The sequence below is a fragment of the Coregonus lavaretus genome (genome assembly GCF_964263955.1).
Source record: "Coregonus lavaretus genome assembly, contig: HAP1_SCAFFOLD_7833, whole genome shotgun sequence".
Taxonomy (NCBI): Eukaryota; Metazoa; Chordata; class Actinopteri; order Salmoniformes; family Salmonidae; genus Coregonus; species Coregonus lavaretus.
Window position 1 is genome coordinate 1 of NW_028164630.1, and position 24,329 is coordinate 24,329.

Genomic DNA, 24,329 nt, shown 5'->3' on the forward strand with positions numbered 1-24,329 from the left:
CCACCTCTTACAGGGTGCCTGTGGTTAAAATGTGTCTTGAAGGACCGTAGAGATGGGTCCACCTCTTACAGGGTGCCTGTGGTTAAAATGCGTCTTGAAGGACCGTAGAGATGGGTCCACCTCTTACAGGGTGAAAACCCCCTGTGGTTAAAATGTGTCTTGAAGGACCGTAGAGATGGGTCCACCTCTTACAGGGTGCCTGTGGTTAAAATGTGTCTTGAAGGACCGTAGAGATGGGTCCACCTCTTACAGGGTGCCTGTGGTTAAAATGTGTCTTGAAAGACCGTAGAGATGGGTCCACCTCTTACAGGGTGCCTGTGGTTAAAATGTGTCTTGAAGGACCGTAGAGATGGGTCCACCTCTTACAGGGTGCCTGTGGTTAAAATGCGTCTTGAAGGATCGTAGAGATGGGTCCACCTCTTACAGGTTGCCTGTGGTTAAAATGCGTCTTGAAGGACCGTAGAGATGGGTCCACCTCTTACAGGGTGGCTGTGGTTAAAATGCGTCTTGAAGGACCGTAGAGATGGGTCCACCTCTTACAGGTTGCCTGTGGTTAAAATGCGTCTTGAAGGACCGTAGAGATGGGTTCACCTCTTACAGGGTGCCTGTGGTTAAAATGCGTCTTGAAGGACCGTAGAGATGGGTCCACCTCTTACAGGGTGAAAACCCCCTGTGGTTAAAATGTGTCTTGAAGGACCGTAGAGATGGGTCCACCTCTTACAGGGTGCCTGTGGTTAAAATGTGTCTTGAAGGACCGTAGAGATGGGTCCACCTCTTACAGGGTGCCTGTGGTTAAAATGTGTCTTGAAGGACCGTAGAGATGGGTCCACCTCTTACAGGGTGCCTGTGGTTAAAATGTGTCTTGAAGGACCGTAGAGATGGGTCCACCTCTTACAGGGTGCCTGTGGTTAAAATGTGTCTTGAAGGACCGTAGAGATGGGTCCACCTCTTACAGGTTGCCTGTGGTTAAAATGCGTCTTGAAGGACCGTAGAGATGGGTCCACCTCTTACAGGGTGAAAACCCCCTGTGGTTAAAATGTGTCTTGAAGGACCGTAGAGATGGGTCCACCTCTTACAGGGTGAAAACCCCCTGTGGTTAAAATGTGTCTTGAAGGACCGTAGAGATGGGTCCCCCTCTTACAGGGTGCCTGTGGTTAAAATGTGTCTTGAAGGACCGTAGAGATGGGTCCACCTCTATCATTGTGTGTGTTAAGGTGTTATGTGTTTAATCCTCTGACAGGCTGTCATCACCACTCCAGGGATGAGTCTACCTCACACAGTGCATGACATCATGAACCGCTGGATCCTTCAGATGGGCTTCCCAGTGGTTACCATAGATACGGCCACGGGACACATTACCCAGAAGCACTTCCTCCTGGACCCTGACTCTGTAGTGGACAGACCCTCTCCATACAAGTTACCATTCTTCTTGATCTCAGTTCTGTGATGCTGTTTTACCGTAGACCAGGGTGGCAGGTAGCCTGGTTAGTACTGCCTGGGGTTAAGGAAGGGTTAGTACAGCCTGGGGTTAAGGAAGGGTTAGTACAGCCTGGGGTTAAGGAAGGGTTAGTACAGCCTGGGGTTAAGGAAGGGTTAGTACAGCCTGGGGTTAAGGAAGGGTTAGTACAGCCTGGGGTTAAGGAAGGGTTAGTACAGCCTGGGGTTAAGGAAGGGTTAGTACAGCCTGGGGTTAAGGAAGGGTTAGTACAGCCTGGGGTTAAGGAAGGGTTAGTACAGCCTGGGGTTAAGGAAGGGTTAGTACAGCCTGGGGTTAAGGAAGGGTTAGTACAGCCTGGGGTTAAGGAAGGGTTAGTACAGCCTGGGGTTAAGGAAGGGTTAGTACAGCCTGGGGTTAAGGAAGGGTTAGTACAGCCTGGGGTTACGGAAGGGTTAGTACAGCCTGGGGTTAAGGAAGGGTTAGTACAGCCTGGGGTTAAGGAAGGGTTAGTACAGCCTGGGGTTAAGGAAGGGTTAGTACAGCCTGGGGTTAAGGAAGGGTTAGGACAGCCTGGGGTTAAGGAAGGGTTAGTACAGCCTGGGGTTAAGGAAGGGTTAGGACAGCCTGGGGTTAAGGAAGGGTTAGTACAGCCTGGGGTTAAGGAAGGGTTAGTACAGCCTGGGGTTAAGGAAGGGTTAGTACAGCCTGGGGTGAGGGAAGGGTTAGTACAGCCTGGGGTTAAGGAAGGGTTAGTACAGCCTGGGGTTAAGGAAGGGTTAGTACAGCCTGGGGTTACGGAAGGGTTAATATAGCCTGGGTGTCCAACAATAAGGTCATGATGATAAACCCCAAAATAATGTTGAATTCAGTCACCTGACCATCCTGTTCTATGCTTGTTTAGTTACACCTGGTTGGTCCCCATCAAATGGATGAAGGGAGGAGTGGAGAGAGAGCAACACTGGCTTCTTCAGAAAACAGGTACTTCTAATGCTATTGTTTGTGTCAAATGAAGACCTGCATGGGTGTCAGTGGAAGATGGACCTGGACTATTGAATAGGTCCAGGTCCATATCATGTTATTGTACATCAGTACAGTGTGGTCTGTGTTCAATCCTAACCTGAGACCAGGGTTGCAAAATTCTGGTAACTTTCTTAAAAATCCCCTGTTTTCCAGAAATCCTGGTTGGAAGATTCATGGAATTTCTAGGGAATAACCAGGAAATCCAGGAATCCTCTAACCAGGATTTTCTGGAAAACCAGTGAATTTAGTGAAAGCTGGCGGAATGTTGCAAGCCTAGCTGAGCCCAGTGTGTTTTGGTTCTCCCCCAGACAGACACCTCCCCATGAGAACAGCAGGATCTGACTGGCTTCTGGCCAACCTCAACGTGTCTGGCTACTACAGGGTTAACTACGACATGGACAACTGGGAACGACTCCTCAACCAGCTCACCACAGACCACACAGTCAGCAGATGTTATTATTCCACTGTTATTGTGGATATTACCTATCACAATATGATTCCATATGACGCAACATAACATCACAACTTCTGTGTGCAGGTCATACCTTTAATCAACAGAGCTCAGATAGTGGACGATGCCTTCAATCTGGCCAGGTAAAGCTCTTTCTAAGTTGAGCTAATGTCCCACACGTTCTGTATTTCCTGGTGAACTTTGTGGAAGCTGGAAGCTGATGTAGTTGAGCTGTGTGACATGATGTAGTTGAGCTGGCATGATGTAGTTGAGTTGGCATGATGTAGTTGAGCTGTGTGGCATGATGTAGTTGAGCTGTGTGTCATGATGTAGTTGAGTTGGCATGATGTAGTTGAGCTGTGTGGCATGATGTAGTTGAGTTGGCATGATGTAGTTGAGCTGTGTGGCATGATGTAGTTGAGCTGTGTGGCATGATGTAGTTGAGCTGTGTGGCATGATGTAGTTGAGTTGGCATGATGTAGTTGAGCTGTGTGTCATGATGTAGTTGAGCTGTGTGGCATGATGTAGTTGAGCTGTGTGACATGATGTAGTTGAGCTGTGTGACATGATGTAGTTGAGCTGTGTGACATGATGTAGTTGAGCTGTGTGACATGATGTAGTTGAGCTGTGTGACATGATGTAGTTGAGCTGTGTGACATGATGTAGTTGAGCTGTGTGTCATGATGTAGTTGAGCTGTGTGACATGATGTAGTTGAGCTGGCTTGATGTAGTTGAGCTGTGTGACATGATGTAGTTGAGCTGTGTGACATGATGTAGTTGAGCTGGCTTGATGTAGTTGAGCTGTGTGACATGATGTAGTTGAGCTGTGTGACATGATGTAGTTGAGCTGTGTGGCATGATGTAGTTGAGCTGGCTTGATGTAGTTGAGCTGTGTGACATGATGTAGTTGAGCTGTGTGGCATGATGTAGTTGAGCTGGCTTGATGTAGTTGAGCTGTGTGACATGATGTAGTTGAGCTGTGTGACATGATGTAGTTGAGCTGTGTGGCATGATGTAGTTGAGCTGTGTGGCATGATGTAGTTGAGCTGTGTGACATGATGTTGTTGAGCTGTGTGACATGATGTAGTTGAGCTGTGTGACATGATGTAGTTGAGCTGTGTGGCATGATGTAGTTGAGCTGTGTGTCATGATGTAGTTGAGTTGGCATGATGTAGTTGAGCTGTGTGGCATGATGTAGTTGAGTTGGCATGATGTAGTTGAGCTGTGTGGCATGATGTAGTTGAGCTGTGTGTCATGATGTAGTTGAGCTGTGTGTCATGATGTAGTTGAGCTGTGTGACATGATGTAGTTGAGCTGTGTGACATGATGTAGTTGAGCTGTGTGACATGATGTAGTTGAGCTGTGTGGCATGATGTAGTTGAGCTGTGTGACATGATGTAGTTGAGCTGTGTGGCATGATGTAGTTGAGTTGGCATGATGTAGTTGAGCTGTGTGACATGATGTAGTTGAGTTGGCATGATGTAGTTGAGCTGTGTGTCATGATGTAGTTGAGCTGTGTGACATGATGTAGTTGAGCTGTGTGACATGATGTAGTTGAGCTGTGTGGCTTGATGTAGTTGAGCTGTGTGGCATGATGTAGTTGAGCTGTGTGGCTTGATGTAGTTGAGCTGTGTGACATGATGTAGTTGAGCTGTGTGGCATGATGTAGTTGAGCTGTGTGACATGATGTAGTTGAGCTGTGTGGCATGATGTAGTTGAGCTGTGTGACATGATGTAGTTGAGCTGGCATGATGTAGTTGAGCTGTGTGACATGATGTAGTTGAGCTGTGTGGCATGATGTAGTTGAGCTGTGTGACATGATGTAGTTGAGCTGTGTGGCATGATGTAGTTGAGCTGTGTGACATGATGTAGTTGAGCTGTGTGGCATGATGTAGTTGAGTTGGCATGATGTAGTTGAGCTGTGTGACATGATGTAGTTGAGCTGTGTGACATGATGTAGTTGAGCTGGCATGATGTAGTTGAGCTGGCATGATGTAGTTGAGCTGTGTGGCATGATGTAGTTGAGCTGGCATGATGTAGTTGAGCTGTGTGGCATGATGTAGTTGAGCTGGCATGATGTAGTTGAGCTGTGTGACATGATGTAGTTGAGCTGTGTGACATGATGTAGTTGAGCTGTGTGGCATGATGTAGTTGAGCTGTGTGACATGATGTAGTTGAGCTGGCATGATGTAGTTGAGCTGGCATGATGTAGTTGAGCTGTGTGGCATGATGTAGTTGAGCTGTGTGGCATGATGTAGTTGAGCTGTGTGGCATGATGTAGTTGAGCTGGCATGATGTAGTTGAGCTGTGTGGCATGATGTAGTTGAGCTGTGTGGCATGATGTAGTTGAGCTGTGTGACATGATGTAGTTGAGCTGTGTGGCATGATGTAGTTGAGCTGTGTGGCATGATGTAGTTGAGCTGGCATGATGTAGTTGAGCTGTGTGGCATGATGTAGTTGAGCTGTGTGACATGATGTAGTTGAGCTGGCATGATGTAGTTGAGCTGTGTGGCATGATGTAGTTGAGCTGTGTGACATGATGTAGTTGAGCTGGCATGATGTAGTTGAGCTGGCATGATGTAGTTGAGCTGTGTGGCATGATGTAGTTGAGCTGTGTGGCATGATGTAGTTGAGCTGTGTGGCATGATGTAGTTGAGCTGGCATGATGTAGTTGAGCTGTGTGGCATGATGTAGTTGAGCTGTGTGACATGATGTAGTTGAGCTGTGTGGCATGATGTAGTTGAGCTGTGTGGCATGATGTAGTTGAGCTGGCATGATGTAGTTGAGCTGTGTGGCATGATGTAGTTGAGCTGTGTGGCATGATGTAGTTGAGCTGTGTGACATGATGTAGTTGAGCTGTGTGGCATGATGTAGTTGAGCTGTGTGACATGATGTAGTTGAGCTGTGTGACATGATGTAGTTGAGCTGTGTGGCATGATGTAGTTGAGCTGTGTGGCATGATGTAGTTGAGCTGTGTGGCATGATGTAGTTGAGCTGTGTGACATGATGTAGTTGAGCTGTGTGACATGATGTAGTTGAGCTGTGTGGCATGATGTAGTTGAGCTGTGTGGCATGATGTAGTTGAGCTGTGTGGCATGATGTAGTTGAGCTGTGTGACATGATGTAGTTGTGATGTCATGTTGTTGTGTGTTTCCAGGGCCAAGGTGATCAACACCACATTAGCTCTGAGGACCACCAGGTAACTAGAATAATATATTCTACTATACAGATTATAATATATTCTACTATACAGATTATAATATATTCTACTATACAGATTATAATATATTCTACTATACAGATTATAATATATTCTACTATACAGATTATAATATATTCTACTATACAGATTATAATATATTCTACTATACAGATTATAATATATTCTACTATACAGATTATAATATATTCTACTATACAGATGATATATTACCAAGTACCTTTCTCAGGAGAGAGACTACATCCCCTGGTAGTCAGCTCTTATATTATATATGATATATTACCAGGTACCTGTCTCAGGAGAGAGACTACATCCCCTGGGAGTCAGCACTCAGGAATCTCAACTACTACATCCTCATGTTCGACCGTGGACAGGCATACGGGGTGCTACAGGTGGGTTCTTATTATAATATAATATATCAGGCATACGGGGTGCTACAGGTGGGTTCTTACTATAATATAATATATCAGGCATACGGGGTGCTACAGGTGGGTTCTTATTATAATATAATATATCAGGCATACGGGGTGCTACAGGTGGGTTCTTATTATAATATAATATATCAGGCATACGGGGTGCTACAGGTGGGTTCTTATTATAATATAATATATCAGGCATACGGGGTGCTACAGGTGGGTTCTTATTATAATATACTATATCAGGCATACGGGGTGCTACAGGTGGGTTCTTATTATAATATACTATATCAGGCATACGGGGTGCTACAGGTGGGTTCTTATTATAATATAATATATCAGGCATCCGGGGTGCTACAGGTGGGTTCTTATTATAATATAATATATCAGGCATACGGGGTGCTACAGGTGGGTTCTTACTATAATATAATATATCAGGCATACGGGGTGCTACAGGTGGGTTCTTATTATAATATAATATATCAGGCATACGTGGTGCTACAGGTGGGTTCTTATTATAATATAATATATCAGGCATACGGGGTGCTACAGGTGGGTTCTTACTATAATATAATATATCAGGCATACGGGGTGCTACAGGTGGGTTCTTATTACAATATAATATATCAGGCATACGTGGTGCTACAGGTGGGTTCTTATTATAATATAATATATCAGGCATCCGGGGTGCTACAGGTGGGTTCTTATTATAATATAATATATCAGGCATACGGGGTGCTACAGGTGGGTTCTTACTATAATATAATATATCAGGCATACGGGGTGCTACAGGTGGGTTCTTATTATAATATAATATATCAGGCATACGGGGTGCTACAGGTGGGTTCTTACTATAATATAATATATCAGGCATACGGGGTGCTACAGGTGGGGTTCTTATTATAATATACTATATCAGGCATGCGGGGTGCTACAGGTGAGTTCTTATTATAATATAATATATCAGGCATACGGGGTGCTACAGGTGGGTTCTTATTATAATATAATATATCAGGCATACGGGGTGCTACAGGTGGGTTCTTACTATAATATAATATATCAGGCATACGGGGTGCTACAGGTGGGTTCTTATTATAATATAATATATCAGGCATACGGGGTGCTACAGGTGGGTTCTTATTATAATATAATATATCAGGCATACGGGGTGCTACAGGTGGGTTCTTATTATAATATAATATATCAGGCATACGGGGTGCTACAGGTGGGTTCTTATTATAATATAATATATCAGGCATACGGGGTGCTACAGGTGGGTTCTTATTATAATATAATATATCAGGCATCCGGGGTGCTACAGGTGGGTTCTTACTATAATATAATATATCAGGCATACGGGGTGCTACAGGTGGGTTCTTACTATAATATAATATATCATATATTGTGTCTGTTATATAACATACTGTACTGGGATCTGTTTGTCTCTTAGGCTTACCTGAAGATGAAGATCACCCCCCTGTTTGAGCACTTCAGGACGATCACGGATGATTGGACCAGAGTCCCCACCGGACACAACGACCAGTAACAACACTGCTTTTCAAATGAAATGTTATTTTAAACCAATTAAGATACATCATTTTATTTCTTTTATGTTGCTTTTCTTACAACAGTATATAAACTTTATTGGTCTGTTTTCAAAAGTAGTGCACTACATAGGGAATAGTGTGCTATTTAGAATGAACTAGATATGATCATAATGTGTTGTGGGCCATTCCACAGCCCTGTCCCTCTTGTCCCCTATCTCTCAGGTACAACCAGATCAACGCCATATCCTTTGCTTGCCGCATGGGAGTGGAGCGCTGCAGGGCTCTCACCAGCGCCTGGTTCAGAGAGTGGATGCTGAACCCAGACCACAACCCGTGAGTACGAAGCACAATTATTTGGGTTGCAAAATTCCGGGAACTTTCTCAAAATTCCTCGGTTTTCCAGAAATCCCAGTTGGAAGATTCCTGGAATCAGGAGGGAACAAGCAGGAAAACCGGGAATCCTTCAACGGGGAAATGAATACCAGAAGTTTGCGACCCTAAGAATGATGTATATAGTTAAGGTGATTGTTTTCCTTCTCTTATTGATGCTAACTTTGTGTTTATTGAACTCTTTATTGACAGGATTCACCCCAACCTGAAGACGACAGTGTACTGTAACGCTATCGCAGCAGGAGGGGTGGAGGAATGGGACTTCGCCTGGCAGATGTTCAAGAACGCCACAGTAGCCACAGAGGCTGCCAAGCTGAGGTCAGCCCTGGCCTGCACTAAGGTCCCCTGGCTGCTGAACAGGTAGCTAACCCTGGCCTGCACTAAGGTCCCCTGGCTGCTGAACAGGGAGCTAACCCTGGCCTGCACTAAGGTCCCCTGGCTGCTGAACAGGTAGCTAACCCTGGCCTGCACTAAGGTCCCCTGGCTGCTGAACAGGTAGCTAACCCTGGCCTGTACTAAGGTCCCCTGGCTGCTGAACAGGGAGCTAACCCTGGCCTGCACTAAGGTCCCCTGGCTGCTGAACAGGTAGCTAACCCTGGCCTGTACTAAGGTCCCCTGGCTGCTGAACAGGTAGGCACAATCTGATCCTCAACAGGAGCTAACACACAGAATCAGTTCATCTTGTGTTTTGTTGAAGAAAAGGACTGGTTTAGTGACCCAAAACACAAAACACTTAAATTGGAGTGATTTACATTTACATTTTACATTTTAGTCATTTAGCAGACGCTCTTATCCAGAGCGACTTACTGTTAGTGAATACATATGTTTTTATACTGGCCCCCCGTGGGAATCGAACCCACAACCCTGGCGTTGCAAACGCCATGCTCTATCAACTGAGCTACATCCCTGCCGGCCATTCCCTCCCCTACCCTGGACGATGCTGGGCCAATTGTGCGACGCCCATGAGTCTCCCGGTCGCGGCCGGCTGCGACAGAGCCTGGAGTGATGATAGACCTTTATCCTGTTAAACTCTGAACGCTTGTTTTGGACACGTTACCGGGTCCCCCAAATTAGTTTTTTTTGTCTGAAAATAGAAAGCCCCTTGTCTTTTTGGAAATCGAACTAAAATCTTACTGCTGGCAGTGTCATAAGAATCTCGCCCCCCATCATTTAAGATCTGCTAGGGTTATTTTAAGATGTCAGACTGATTGCTAGGGTCATTGTAAGATGTCTGGCTGATTGCTAGGGTCATTTTCAGATGTCAGGCTGATTGCTAGGGTCATTTCAGATGTCAGGCTGATTACTAGGGTCATTTTCAGATGTTAGGCTGATTGCTAGGGTCATTTTAAGATGTCAGGCTGATTGCTAGGGTCATTTTCAGATCAGGCTGATTGCTAGGGTCATTTTCAGATCAGGCTGATTGCTAGTGTCATTTCAGATGTCAAGCTGATTTCTAGGGTCATTTCAGATGTCAGGCTGATTGCTGGGGTCTTTTTAAGATGTCAGGCTGATTGCTAGGGTCATTTTAAGATGTCAAGCTGATTGCTAGGGTCATTTTAAGATCTTAGGCTGATTGCTAGGGTCATTTTAAGATGTCAGACTGATTGCTAGGGTCATTGTAAGATGTCAGGCTGATTGCTAGGGTCATTTCAGATGTCAGGCTGATTACTAGGGTCATTTTCAGATGTTAGGCTGATTGCTAGGGTCATTTTAAGATGTCAGGCTGATTGCTAGGGTCATTTTCAGATCAGGCTGATTGCTAGGGTCATTTTCAGATCAGGCTGATTGCTAGTGTCATTTCAGATGTCAAGCTGATTTCTAGGGTCATTTCAGATGTCAGGCTGATTGCTGGGGTCTTTTTAAGATGTCAGGCTGATTGCTAGGGTCATTTTAAGATGTCAAGCTGATTGCTAGGGTCATTTTAAGATCTTAGGCTGATTGCTAGGGTCATTTTAAGATGTCAGACTGATTGCTAGGGTCATTGTAAGATGTCAGGCTGATTGCTAGGGTCATTTCAGATGTCAGGCTGATTGCTAGGGTCATATTCAGATGTCAGGCTGATTGCTAGGGTCATTTTCAGATGTCAGGCTGATTGCTAGGGTCATTTCAGATGTCAGGCTGATTGCTAGGGTCATTTTCAGATGTCAGGCTGATTGCTAGGGTCATTTTCAGATCAGGCTGATTGCTAGGGTCATTTCAGATGTCAAGCTGTTTTCTAGGGTCATTTTCAGATGTCAGGCTGATTGCTAGGGTCATTTCAGATGCCAAGGTGATTGCTAGGGTCATTTCAGATGTCAGGCTGATTGCAAGGGTCATTTCCAGATGTCAGGCTAATTGCTAGGGTCATCTCCAGATGTCAGGCTAATTGCTAGGGTCATTTTAAGATGTCAGGCTGATTGCTAGGGTCATTTTCAGATGTCAGGCTGATTGCTAGGGTCATTTTAAGATGTCAGGCTGATTGCTATGGTCATTTTAAGATGTCAGGCTGATTGTGCCATTTTGGCACAGTTACTCACTCACTTCCCAAAACAGATGCAACTGGTTTCAAGTGGCCAAGACACGTCATGTGATCTCCTACTGCAATCTAGTGGACAAATTGTGAATCAGACAGGGGATATATTTACACCAATGGATAGGTAGAGGCTTCAGACAGGGGATATATTTACACCAATGGATAGATAGAGGCTTCAGACAGGGGATATATTTACACCAATGGATAGGTAGAGGCTTCAGACAGGGGATATATTTACACCAATGGATAGGTAGAGGCTTCAGACAGGGGATATATTTACACCAATGGATAGATAGAGGCTTCAGACAGGGGATATATTTACACCAATGGATAGGTAGAGGCTTCAGACAGGGGATATATTTACACCAATGGATAGGTAGAGGCTTCAGACAGGGGATATATTTACACCAATGGATAGGTAGAGGCTTCAGACAGGGGATATATTTACACCAATGGATAGGTAGAGGCTTCAGACAGGGGATATATTTACACCAATGGATAGGTAGAGGCTTCAGACAGGGGATATATTTACACCAATGGATAGGTAGAGGCTTCAGACAGGGGATATATTTACACCAATGGATAGGTAGAGGCTTCAGACAGGGGATATATTTACACCAATGGATAGGTAGAGGCTTCAGACAGGGGATATATTTACACCAATGGATAGGTAGAGGTTTCAGACAGGGGATATATTTACACCAATGGATAGGTAGAGGCTTCAGACAGGGGATATATTTACACCAATGGATAGGTAGAGGCTTCAGACAGGGGATATATTTACACCAATAGATAGGTAGAGGCTTCAGACAGGGGATATATTTACACCAATGGATAGGTAGAGGCTTCAGACAGGGGATATATTTACACCAATGGATAGGTAGAGGCTTCAGACAGGGGATATATTTACACCAATGGATAGGTAGAGGCTTCAGACAGGGGATATATTTACACCAATGGATAGGTAGAGGCTTCAGACAGGGGATATATTTACACCAATGGATAGGTAGAGGCTTCAGACAGGGGATATATTTACACCAATGGATAGGTAGAGGCTTCAGAAAGGGGATATATTTACACCAATGGATAGGTAGAGGCTTCAGACAGGGGATATATTTACACCAATGGATAGGTAGAGGCTTCAGACAGGGGATATATTTACACCAATGGATAGGTAGAGGCTTCAGACAGGGGATATATTTACACCAATGGATAGATAGAGGCTTCAGACAGGGGATATATTTACACCAATGGATAGGTAGAGGCTTCAGACAGGGGATATATTTACACCAATGGATAGGTAGAGGCTTCAGACAGGGGATATATTTACACCAATGGATAGGTAGAGGCTTCAGACAGGGGATATATTTACACCAATGGATAGGTAGAGGCTTCAGACAGGGGATATATTTACACCAATGGATAGGTAGAGGTTTCAGACAGGGGATATATTTACACCAATGGATAGATAGAGGCTTCAGACAGGGGATATATTTACACCAATGGATAGGTAGAGGCTTCAGACAGGGGATATATTTACACCAATGGATAGGTAGAGGCTTCAGACAGGGGATATATTTACACCAATGGATAGGTAGAGGCTTCAGACAGGGGATATATTTACACCAATGGATAGGTAGAGGCTTCAGACAGGGGATATATTTACACCAATGGATAGGTAGAGGCTTCAGACAGGGGATATATTTACACCAATGGATAGGTAGAGGCTTCAGACAGGGGATATATTTACACCAATGGATAGGTAGAGGCTTCAGACAGGGGATATATTTACACCAATGGATAGGTAGAGGCTTCAGACAGGGGATATATTTACACCAATGGATAGGTAGAGGCTTCAGACAGGGGATATATTTACACCAATGGATAGGTAGAGGCTTCAGACAGGGGATATATTTACACCAATGGATAGGTAGAGGCTTCAGACAGGGGATATATTTACACCAATGGATAGGTAGAGGCTTCAGACAGGGGATATATTTACACCAATGGATAGGTAGAGGCTTCAGACAGGGGATATATTTACACCAATGGATAGGTAGAGGCTTCAGACAGGGGATATATTTACACCAATGGATAGGTAGAGGCTTCAGACAGGGGATATATTTACACCAATGGATAGGTAGAGGCTTCAGACAGGGGATATATTTACACCAATGGATAGGTAGAGGCTTCAGACAGGGGATATATTTACACCAATGGATAGGTAGAGGCTTCAGACAGGGGATATATTTACACCAATGGATAGGTAGAGGCTTCAGACAGGGGATATATTTACACCAATGGATAGGTAGAGGCTTCAGACAGGGGATATATTTACACCAATGGATAGGTAGAGGCTTCAGACAGGGGATATATTTACACCAATGGATAGGTAGAGGCTTCAGACAGGGGATATATTTACACCAATGGATAGGTAGAGGCTTCAGACAGGGGATATATTTACACCAATGGATAGGTAGAGGCTTCAGACAGGGGATATATTTACACCAATGGATAGGTAGAGGCTTCAGAAAGGGGATATATTTACACCAATGGATAGGTAGAGGCTTCAGACAGGGGATATATTTACACCAATGGATAGGTAGAGGCTTCAGACAGGGGATATATTTACACCAATGGATAGGTAGAGGCTTCAGACAGGGGATATATTTACACCAATGGATAGGTAGAGGCTTCAGACAGGGGATATATTTACACCAATGGATAGGTAGAGGCTTCAGACAGGGGATATATTTACACCAATGGATAGGTAGAGGCTTCAGACAGGGGATATATTTACACCAATGGATAGGTAGAGGCTTCAGACAGGGGATATATTTACACCAATGGATAGGTAGAGGCTTCAGACAGGGGATATATTTACACCAATGGATAGGTAGAGGCTTCAGACAGGGGATATATTTACACCAATGGATAGGTAGAGGCTTCAGACAGGGGATATATTTACACCAATGGATAGGTAGAGGCTTCAGACAGGGGATATATTTACACCAATGGATAGGTAGAGGCTTCAGACAGGGGATATATTTACACCAATGGATAGGTAGAGGCTTCAGACAGGGGATATATTTACACCAATGGATAGGTAGAGGCTTCAGACAGGGGATATATTTACACCAATGGATAGGTAGAGGCTTCAGACAGGGGATATATTTACACCAATGGATAGGTAGAGGCTTCAGACAGGGGATATATTTACACCAATGGATAGGTAGAGGCTTCAGACAGGGGATATATTTACACCAATGGATAGGTAGAGGCTTCAGACAGGGGATATATTTACACCAATGGATAGGTAGAGGCTTCAGACAGGGGATATATTTACACCAATGGATAGGTAGAGGCTTCAGACAGGGGATATATTTACACCAATGGATAGGTAGAGGCTTCAGACAGGGGATATATTTACACCAATGGATAGGTAGAGGCTTCAGACAGGGGATATATTTACACCAATGGATAGGTAGAGGCTTCAGACAGGGGATATATTTACACCAATGGATAGGTAGAGGCTTCAGACAGGGGATATATTTACACCAATGGATAGATAGAGGCTTCAGACAGGGGATATATTTACACCAATGGATAGGTAGAGGCTTCAGACAGGGGATATATTTACACCAATGGATAGGTAGAGGCTTCAGACAGGGGATATATTTACACCAATGGATAGGTAGAGGCTTCAGACAGGGGATATATTTACACCAATGGATAGGTAGAGGCTTCAGACAGGGGATATATTTACACCAATGGATAGGTAGAGGTTTCAGACAGGGGATATATTTACACCAATGGATAGATAGAGGCTTCAGACAGGGGATATATTTACACCAATGGATAGGTAGAGGCTTCAGACAGGGGATATATTTACACCAATGGATAGGTAGAGGCTTCAGACAGGGGATATATTTACACCAATGGATAGGTAGAGGCTTCAGACAGGGGATATATTTACACCAATGGATAGGTAGAGGCTTCAGACAGGGGATATATTTACACCAATGGATAGGTAGAGGCTTCAGACAGGGGATATATTTACACCAATGGATAGGTAGAGGCTTCAGACAGGGGATATATTTACACCAATGGATAGGTAGAGGTTTCAGACAGGGGATATATTTACACCAATGGATAGGTAGAGGCTTCAGACAGGGGATATATTTACACCAATGGATAGGTAGAGGTTTCAGACAGGGGATATATTTACACCAATGGATAGGTAGAGGCTTCAGCTTTCTCCTCAGATGCAGGCAGGTAGCTTAGTGGTTAAGAGCGTTGTGCCAGTAACCGAAAGGTCGCTGGTTCTAATCCCCGAGCCGACTAGGTAAAAAATCTGTCAATGTGCCCTTGAGCAAGGCACTTAACCCTAATTGCTCCTGTAAGTCGCTCTGGATAAGAGCGTCTGCTAAATGACTAAAATGTAAATGTACACACAATACCCCATAATGACAAAGTGAAAACATGTTTTTAGAAATGTTTGCACATTTATTGAAAATGAAATACATAAATATCTAATATACATAAGTATTCACACCCCTGAGTCAATACATGCTAGAGTCACCTTTGGCAGCGATTACAGCTGTGAGTCTTTCTGGGAAGTCTCTAAGAGCTTTACACACCTGGATTGTGCAACATTTGCCCATTTATTATTTTCAAAATTCTTCAAGCTCTGTCAAATTGGTTGTTGATCATTGCTAGACAACCATTTTCAGGTCTTGCCATAGATTTTCAAGTAGATTTAAGTCTAAAACTCGGCCACTCAGGAACATTCACTGTCTTCTTGGTAAGCAACTCCAGTGTAGATTTGGCCTTGAATTCATTTCCCAGTGTCTGTTGGAAAGCAGACTGAACCAGGTTTTCCTCTAGGCATTTGCCTGTGTTTACCTCCATTCCATTTATTTTTTATCCTGACAAACTCCCCAGTCCTTAACGATTACAAGCATACCCATAACATGATTCAGCCACCACTATGCTTGAAAATATGGAGAGTGGTCCTCAGTAATGTGTTGTGTTGGATTTGCCCCAAACATAACACTTTGTATTCAGGACAAAAAGTTAAATGCTTTGTCACATTTTTTGCAGTGTTACTTTAATGCCTTGTTGAAAACAGGATGAATCTGTTGGAATATGTTTGTTCTGTACAGGCTTCCTTCTTTTCACTCTGTAATTTAGGTTAGTATTGTGGAGTACCTACAATGTTGTTGATCCATCCTCTGTTTCCTCCTATCACAGCCATTAGACTCTGTAACTGTTTTAAAGTCACCATTGGCCTCATGATGAAATCCCTCAGTGGTTTCCTTCCTCTCCGGCAACTGAGTTAGGAAGAACGCCTATATCTATGTAGTGACTGGGTGTATTGATACACCATCCAAAGTGTAATTAATAACATCACCATGCTCAAAGGGATATTAAATGTCTGCATTTATTTAATTTTTTTACCCATCTACCAGTAGGTGCCCTTCTTTGTGAGGCATTGGAAAACCTCCCTGGTCTTTGGGGTTGAATCTGTGTTTGAAATTCAGTTCTCGACTGAGGGACCTTACAGATAATTGTGGGGGGTACAGAGATGAAGTAGTCGTTCAAAAATCATGTTAAACACTATTATTGCACACAGAGTGAGTCCATGCAACTTATGTGATTCTTACTCCTGAACTTATTTAACTTGCCATAACAAAGGGGTTGAATAGTTATTGACTCAAGACATTTCAGCTTTTCATTTGTAATTAATTTGTAAACATTTTGAAAAACATAATTCCACTTTGACATTATGGGATATTACATTTACATTTACATTTTAGTCATTTAGCAGACGTTCTTATCCAGAGCGACTTACAATTAGTGAGTGCATAAATGTTTCATACTGGCCCCCCGTTGGTGTAGGCCAGTGTAATCAACTTTAAATTCAGGCTGTAACACAACAGAATGTGGAAAAAGTCAAGGGGTGTGAATACTTTCTGAAGGCACTGTATATCACTCCTGTATGTGAACAATTATTCCTGTAAAATGAAAAATGACGTTGCACAAGCCCTGCGCTTTTAAAATGGCCGTGTTGCTATGGGGATTAGGGCATGTTTAGAGCAACACCATTAGGTTAAAGATCTGATTTAGGTCAAATCCCAAATCCCATTTTTGTGTTGATACTACAGATATCTGGATTATTCCCTGGATCCAGCTAAGATCCGTAAGCAGGACAGCACCTCCACCATCGGCTACATCGCTGGGAACGTGGTGGGGACGCCCCTGGCCTGGGACTTCATCAGGGCTCGGTGGAACTACATCTATACAGAGTAAGTCTTCAGGGGTCGGTGGAACTACATCTATACAGAGTAAGTCTTCAGGGCTCGGTGGAACTACATCTATACAGAGTAAGTCTTCAGGGCTCGGTGGAACTACATCTATACAGAGTAAGTCTTCAGGGCTCGGTGGAACTACATCTATACAGAGTAAGTCTTCAGGGCTCGGTGGAACTACATCTATACAGAGTAAGTCTTCAGGGGTCGGTGGAACTACATCTATACAGAGTAAGTCTTCAGGGCTCGGTGGAACTACATCTATACAGAGTAAGTCTTCAGGGGTCGGTGGAACTACATCTATACAGAGTAAGTCTTCAGGGGTCGGTGGAACTACATCTATACAGAGTAAGTCTTCAGGGCTCGGTGGAACTACATCTATACAGAGTAAGTCTTCAGGGCTCGGTGGAACTACATCTATACAGAGTAAGTCTTCAGGGCTCGGTGGAACTACATCTATACAGAGTAAGTCTTCAGGGCTCGGTGGAACTACATCTATACAGAGTAAGTCAACAGGGCTCGGTGGAACTACATCTATACAGAGTAAGTCTTCAGGGCTCGGTGGAACTACATCTACACAGAGTAAGTCTTCAGGGCTCGGTGGAACTACATCTATACAGAGTAAGTCTTCAGGGCTCGGTGGAACTACATCTATACAGAGTAAGTCTTCAGGGCTCGGTGGAACTACATCTACACAGAGTAAGTCTTCAGGGCTCGGTGGAAATACATCTATACAGAGTAAGTCTTCAGGGCTCGGTGGAACTACATCTATACAGAGTAAGTCTTCAGGGCTCGGTGGAACTACATCTACACAGAGTAAGTCTTCAGGGCTCGGTGGAACTACATCTATACAGAGTAAGTCTTCAGGGCTCGGTGGAACTACATCTATACAGAGTAAGTCTTCAGGGCTCGGTGGAACTACAGTTGAAGTCGGAAGTTTACATACACTTAGGAGTCATAAAAAATCGTTTTTCAACCATTCCACAAATGTCTTGTTAACAAACTATAGTTTTGGCAAGTCAGTTAGGACATCTACTTTGTGCATGACACAAGTACAGTGGGGAAAAAAAGTATTTAGTCAGCCACCAATTGTGCAAGTTCTCCCACTTAAAAAGATGAGAGAGGCCTGTAATTTTCATCATAGGTACACGTCAACTATGACAGACAAAATGAGGAAAAAAAATCCAGAAAATCACATTGTAGGATTTTTAATGAATTTATTTGCAAATTATGGTGGAAAATAAGTATTTGGTCAATAACAAAAGTTTCTCAATACTTTGTTATATACCCTTTGTTGGCAATGACACAGGTCAAACATTTTCTGTAAGTCTTCACAAGGTTTTCACACACTGTTGCTGGTATTTTGGCCCATTCCTCCATGCAGATCTCCTCTAGAGCAGTGATGTTTTGGGGCTGTCGCTGGGCAACACGGACTTTCAACTCCCTCCAAAGATTTTCTATGGGGTTGAGATCTGGAGACTGGCTAGGCCACTCCAGGACCTTGAAATGCTTCTTACGAAGCCACTCCTTCGTTGCCCGGACGGTGTGTTTGGGATCATTGTCATGCTGAAAGACCCAGCCACGTTTCATCTTCAATGCCCTTGCTGATGGAAGGAGGTTTTCACTCAAAATCACACGATACATGGCCCCATTCATTCTTTCCTTTACACGGATCAGTCGTCCTGGTCCCTTTGCAGAAAAACAGCCCCAAAGCATGATGTTTCCACCCCCATGTTTCACAGTAGGTATGGTGTTCTTTGGATGCAACTCAGCATTCTTTGTCCTCCAAACACGACAAGTTATATTTTGGTTTCATCTGACCATATGACATATGACATTCTCCCAATCCTCTTCTGGATCATCCAAATGCACTCTAGCAAACTTCAGACGGGCCTGGACATGTACTCGCTTAAGCAGGGGGACACGTCTGGCACTGCAGGATTTGAGTCCCTGGCGGCATAGTGTGTTACTGATGGTAGGCTTTGTTACTTTGGTCCCAGCTCTCTGCAGGTCATTCACTAGGTCCCCCCGTGTGGTTCTGGGATTTTTGCTCACCGTTCTTGTGATCATTTTGACCCCACGGGGTGAGATCTTGTGTGGAGCCCCAGATCGAGGGAGATTATCAGTGGTCTTGTATGTCTTCCATTTCCTAATAATTGCTCCCACAGTTTATTTCTTCAAACCAAGCTGCTTACCTATTGCAGATTCAGTCTTCCCAGCCTGGTGCAGGTCTACAATTTTGTTTCTGGTGTCCTTTGACAGCTCTTTGGTCTTGGCCATAGTGGAGTTTGGAGTGTGACTGTTTGAGGTTGTGGACAGGTGTCTTTTATACTGATAACAAGTTCAAACAGGTGCCATTAATACAGGTAACGAGTGGAGGACAGAGGAGCCTCTTAAAGAAGAAGTTACAGGTCTGTGAGAGCCAGAAATCTTGCTTGTTTGTAGGTGACCAAATACTTATTTTCCACCATAATTTGCAAATAAATTCATTAAAAATCCTACAATGTGATTTTCTTGAAAAAAAATCTCAATTTGTCTGTCATAGTTGACGTGTACCTATGATGAAAATTACAGGCCTCTCTCATCTTTTTAAGTGGTAGAACTTGCACAATTGGTGGCTGACTAAATACTTTTTTTCCCCACTGTAAATAAGGATATATTGGAGCAACATCTCAAGACATCAGTCAGGAAGTTAAAGCAAGCTTGTGGAAGGCTACCAGAAATGTTTGACCCAAGTTAAACAATTTAAAGGCAATGCTACCAAATACTAATTGAGTGTATGTAAACTTCTGACCCACTGGGAATGTGATGAAATAAATAAAAGCTGAAATAAATCATTCTCTCTACTATTATTCTGACATTTCACATTCTTAAATTAAAAGTGGTGATCCTAACTGACCTAAGAAAGGGAATTTTTACTAGGATTAAATGTCAGGAATTGTGAAAAACTTAGTTTAAATGTATTTGGCTAAGGTGTATATAAACTTCCGACTTCAACTGTATATCTTTACTCTCTCATCCACACCTCTACAGTACATCTCTTAACTAGGTGGAACTACATCTATACAGTGTAAGTCATCAGGGTTATTTTGAACTACATATTTACAGTGTAAGTCATCAGGGTTATTTTGAACTACATATTTACAGTGTAAGTCATCTGGGTTATTTTGAACTACATATTTACAGTGTAAGTCTATATGGGGCTATTGGACATAATGTAACTTCCCGTAAATATGTATCAGAGAAACTGATTTTACGTTTCATTCACTAAGTAATGATAATAATAATGTATCTCTGTATCCCTCTCTATCTTGTAGATATGGTGGAGGATCCTTCTCATTTTCTAACCTCCTCAACGGTGTGACCAGGAGATTCTCTACTGAGTTTGAGCTGAAGCAGGTTGGTACTGTGGCCTCGAGCTGAAGCAGGGCTGCCCAACCCTGTTCCTGGAGCGCTAACCTCCTGCAAGTTTTTACCCTAACCCTGTTCCTGGAGCGCTAACCTCCTGCAAGTTTTCACCCTAACCCTGTTCCTGGAGCGCTAACCTCCTGCAAGTTTTCACCCTAACCCTGTTCCTGGAGCGCTAACCTCCTGCAAGTTTTCACCCTAACCCTGTTCCTGGAGCGCTAACCTCCTGCAAGTTTTCACCCTAACCCTCTTCCTGGAGCGCTAACCTCCTGCAAGTTTTCACCCTAACCCTGTTCCTGGAGCGCTAACCTCCTGCAAGTTTTCACCCTAACCCTGTTCCTGGAGCGCTAACCTCCTACAAGTTTTCTCCCTAACCCTGTTCCTGGAGCGCTAACCTCCTGCAAGTTTTCACCCTAACCCTGTTCCTGGAGCGCTAACCTCCTGCAAGTTTTCACCCTAACCCTGTTCCTGGAGCGCTAACCTCCTGCAAGTTTTCACCCTAACCCTGTTCCTGTAGCGCTAACCTCCTGCAAGTTTTCACCCTAACCCTGTTCCTGGAGCGCTAACCTCCTGCAAGTTTTCACCCTAACCCTGTTCCTGGAGCGCTAACCTCCTGCAAGTTTTCACCCCAACCCTGTTCCTGGAGCTCTAACCTCCTGCAAGTTTTCACCCCAACCCTGTTCCTGGAGCGCTAACCTCCTGCAAGTTTTCACCCCAACCCTGTTCCTGGAGCTCTAACCTCCTGCAAGTTTTCACCCCAACCCTGTTCCTGGAGCTCTAACCTCCTGCAAGTTTTCACCCCAACCCTGTTCCTGGAGCGCTACCAACCTGTAGATGTTCACTCCAATCCAAGTTGTAACTAACCTGATTCAGCTTATCAACCAGCTAATTATTAGAGCGAAAACCTACATGACGGTAGCTGTCCAGGAACAGGGTTGGGGTGAAAACCTACAGGAGGGTAGCTCTCCAGGAACAGGGTTGGAGTTAAAACCTACAGGACGGTAGCTGTCCAGGAACAGGGTTGGAGTTAAAACCTACATGACGGTAGCTGTCCAGGAACAGGGTTGGAGTGAAAACCTACAGGACGGTAGCTGTCCAGGAACAGGGTTGGAGTGAAAACCTACAGGAGGGTAGCTGTCCAGGAACAGGGTTGGAGTGAAAACCTACATGACGGTAGCTCTCCAGGAACAGGGTTGGAGTGAAAACCTACAGGAGGGTAGCTCTCCAGGAACAGGGTTGGAGTGAAAACCTACATGACGGTAGCTGTCCAGGAACAGGGTTGTGCAGCCCTGGGCTGTTTCCTGTCTGTCCCACTGTGTAGAGGTCTGTTAATAGAGCTGGATGATAATGCTTGGTGTCAAGCCTAATTTATACCGTACCCAGCGCTACAACTACAATTAGCTACGTAGAATGACGATCCTGCGTAGCTGCGTACCAAAAATATACAGAGGTATGCAGCTCCGCAATTACAAACTCACCGCTAGAACACAGGATCGTCATTTTGCTCAGCTTATACGTACGTAAGGTATAAATTAAGCTAGAGGTATGTATGTATGGTTTCAGGGAAACAGAGCTTGTTTTCCTCCGTCTCAAATTAGTTAGAAAGTGCAACATTGTTGAGTCAGTATTCTGATTTCTACGATGTGTCTATAATTGTATGGATTTGTTTTTCAGCTGAAGCAGTTTAAAGAGGACAATGCCCATGTAGGGTTTGGCTCTGGGACGCTGGCTCTGGAGCAGGCTATTGAGAAGACTACGGCCAACATCAAATGGGTGGCAGAGAACCAGGAGCACGTTATGAACTGGTTCACCAATGAATCCACGTGAAACACCTTCCACTACAGCACAACACTACCAGGCCAATGGTGTTACTGCTTATTGAACCATCAGGGAAATACAGTCGGTATAAAACAGACCAGAAACATGGGGCTGCGTTACAAATAGCACCCTATTCCCTATATAGTGTGCTACATAGGGCTCTGGTTAAAAGTAGTGCACTACGTAGGGAATAGGGTGCCGTTTGGGACACAGCTAAACTGTATAATGATGAATTGACCAAAATCATGTTGTTATTTGAATCATGATGTGTGGTTTATGTGCATCCATTTTGGATTGTCAGTTGTTCATGTTCTCATGTTCCTAAAATGTCTGCCAATATATGCTCCGTTAATATGTTGAGTTTTCAATCTACCTAGTACTTTCATCCTCTGTACCTTTAGTTGGTTATTGTAAATCTGACACAGTTTCCTTCTTTATAAAAGGATGCACTGGATTCCCATAAAAAATGACAATATCTCAGTAACTATGGGAAGAATAAAAAAAATGACTCCTTTGATTAAAGTATGATTTTTTTTAGAGTGTGTTGCAATTGCTTTTGTGACCGACCGGCTCAATTATGTAGCAAAATTTGAAATTGTGTTTTTTACATTGGATAAAAGTAGAGACTCGGAGCTAGAAAATGGTATACCATACACTACAGTTGAGGAACAATGGGAAAGTAATTCTGCTTTGAAAGTTTATAAACTTGTAACCTGACTTTTGAGAAAATGTCCCTTGAATGTTTTGGTACACCTACTGGAGAGCTCTTCTTTGTTGACACCCATTCAGCATCGTTCACACCCTCTTAAGCCTTAGCCCCACCCATCTCTTTAAGGATTCACATGTGAGGCCATGTGCTAAACAGAGTGAGTACGGTAGTGTTCTAAACAGTCAAAGATTTCAAGACTAAAGGCTGGTTTATACTGCGTCTATCGATAGTTGTCGGGAGGGGGAGGGGCGGTTCCCCTTGCAGCCTATTAGACAAGCACCAGGTAGGGAGGGGGAGGGGCGGTTCCCCTTGCAGCCTATTAGACAAGCACCAGGTAGGGAGGGGGAGGGGCGGTTCCCCTTGCAGCCTATTAGACAAGCACCAGGTAGGGAGGGGGAGGGGCGGTTCCCCTTGCAGCCTATTAGACAAGCACCAGGTAGGGAGGAGGAGGGGCGGTTCCCCTTGCAGCCTATTAGACAAGCACCAGGGTCTTCAACTGGAGGGACGTTACTCAGAGAGTTCATCACTACCAGATTATATCTGACAGTCAACAGTTTTGTGTGATTTTATTTGGAGAGGAGACAGGAAAGTTAGGAGAGAGAGCAAGTCAGAAGGACATGGGTCATACATGTGTCTGGTATACACTGACTGCTTGGTCGGGTTAGGGTTAGGGATCATCCTGTTGTCGCAGGACTTTTCCAGCAGAGCAGGAAATGTAAATAGTAGTGTATTCAAGGTTGAAAAAGGCATCTAAAGTTTGTGATTTCCACTTTAACATTTCCGACTTGATTTTCCCTTATGAAAAATATAGCAACCCCTACAAAAAAATTCAATTTATTATAATCCACATTACAATTCACATTTCCTGTTGCTGCAGTATTCTTTTCCTGCTGTAGCACACTGGCTCAAATTATGATACGACATTTGTACAGTATGAACAGCTCAAACACACTGCACCCTGGGAAAGATCTGGACACTTTATACAGGGAAAGATCTCAACACTTTATACAGGGAAAGATCTCAACACTTTATACAGGGAAAAATCTCACAACACATTATATAGGGAAAGATCTCAACACTTTATACAGG

At 43.9% G+C, this 24,329-nt stretch overlaps 1 protein-coding gene across 1 annotated transcript; it reads left to right on the forward strand.

The window, feature by feature from the left end:
- Window positions 1-1,240: 1,240 nt before the first annotated feature.
- On the forward strand, window positions 1,241-23,069 carry LOC311116834 (aminopeptidase N-like; the record flags this gene model as incomplete). The annotated part of the gene is made up of 12 exons (XM_084191868.1): window positions 1,241-1,416; window positions 2,340-2,416; window positions 2,767-2,900; window positions 2,997-3,052; window positions 6,067-6,108; window positions 6,416-6,521; window positions 7,996-8,087; window positions 8,315-8,425; window positions 8,675-8,842; window positions 17,162-17,302; window positions 20,623-20,704; window positions 22,388-23,069. Coding segments are annotated over 12 exons (1,338 nt in total), but the record flags the coding sequence as incomplete, so codon positions are not given.
- Window positions 23,070-24,329: the final 1,260 nt, after the last annotated feature.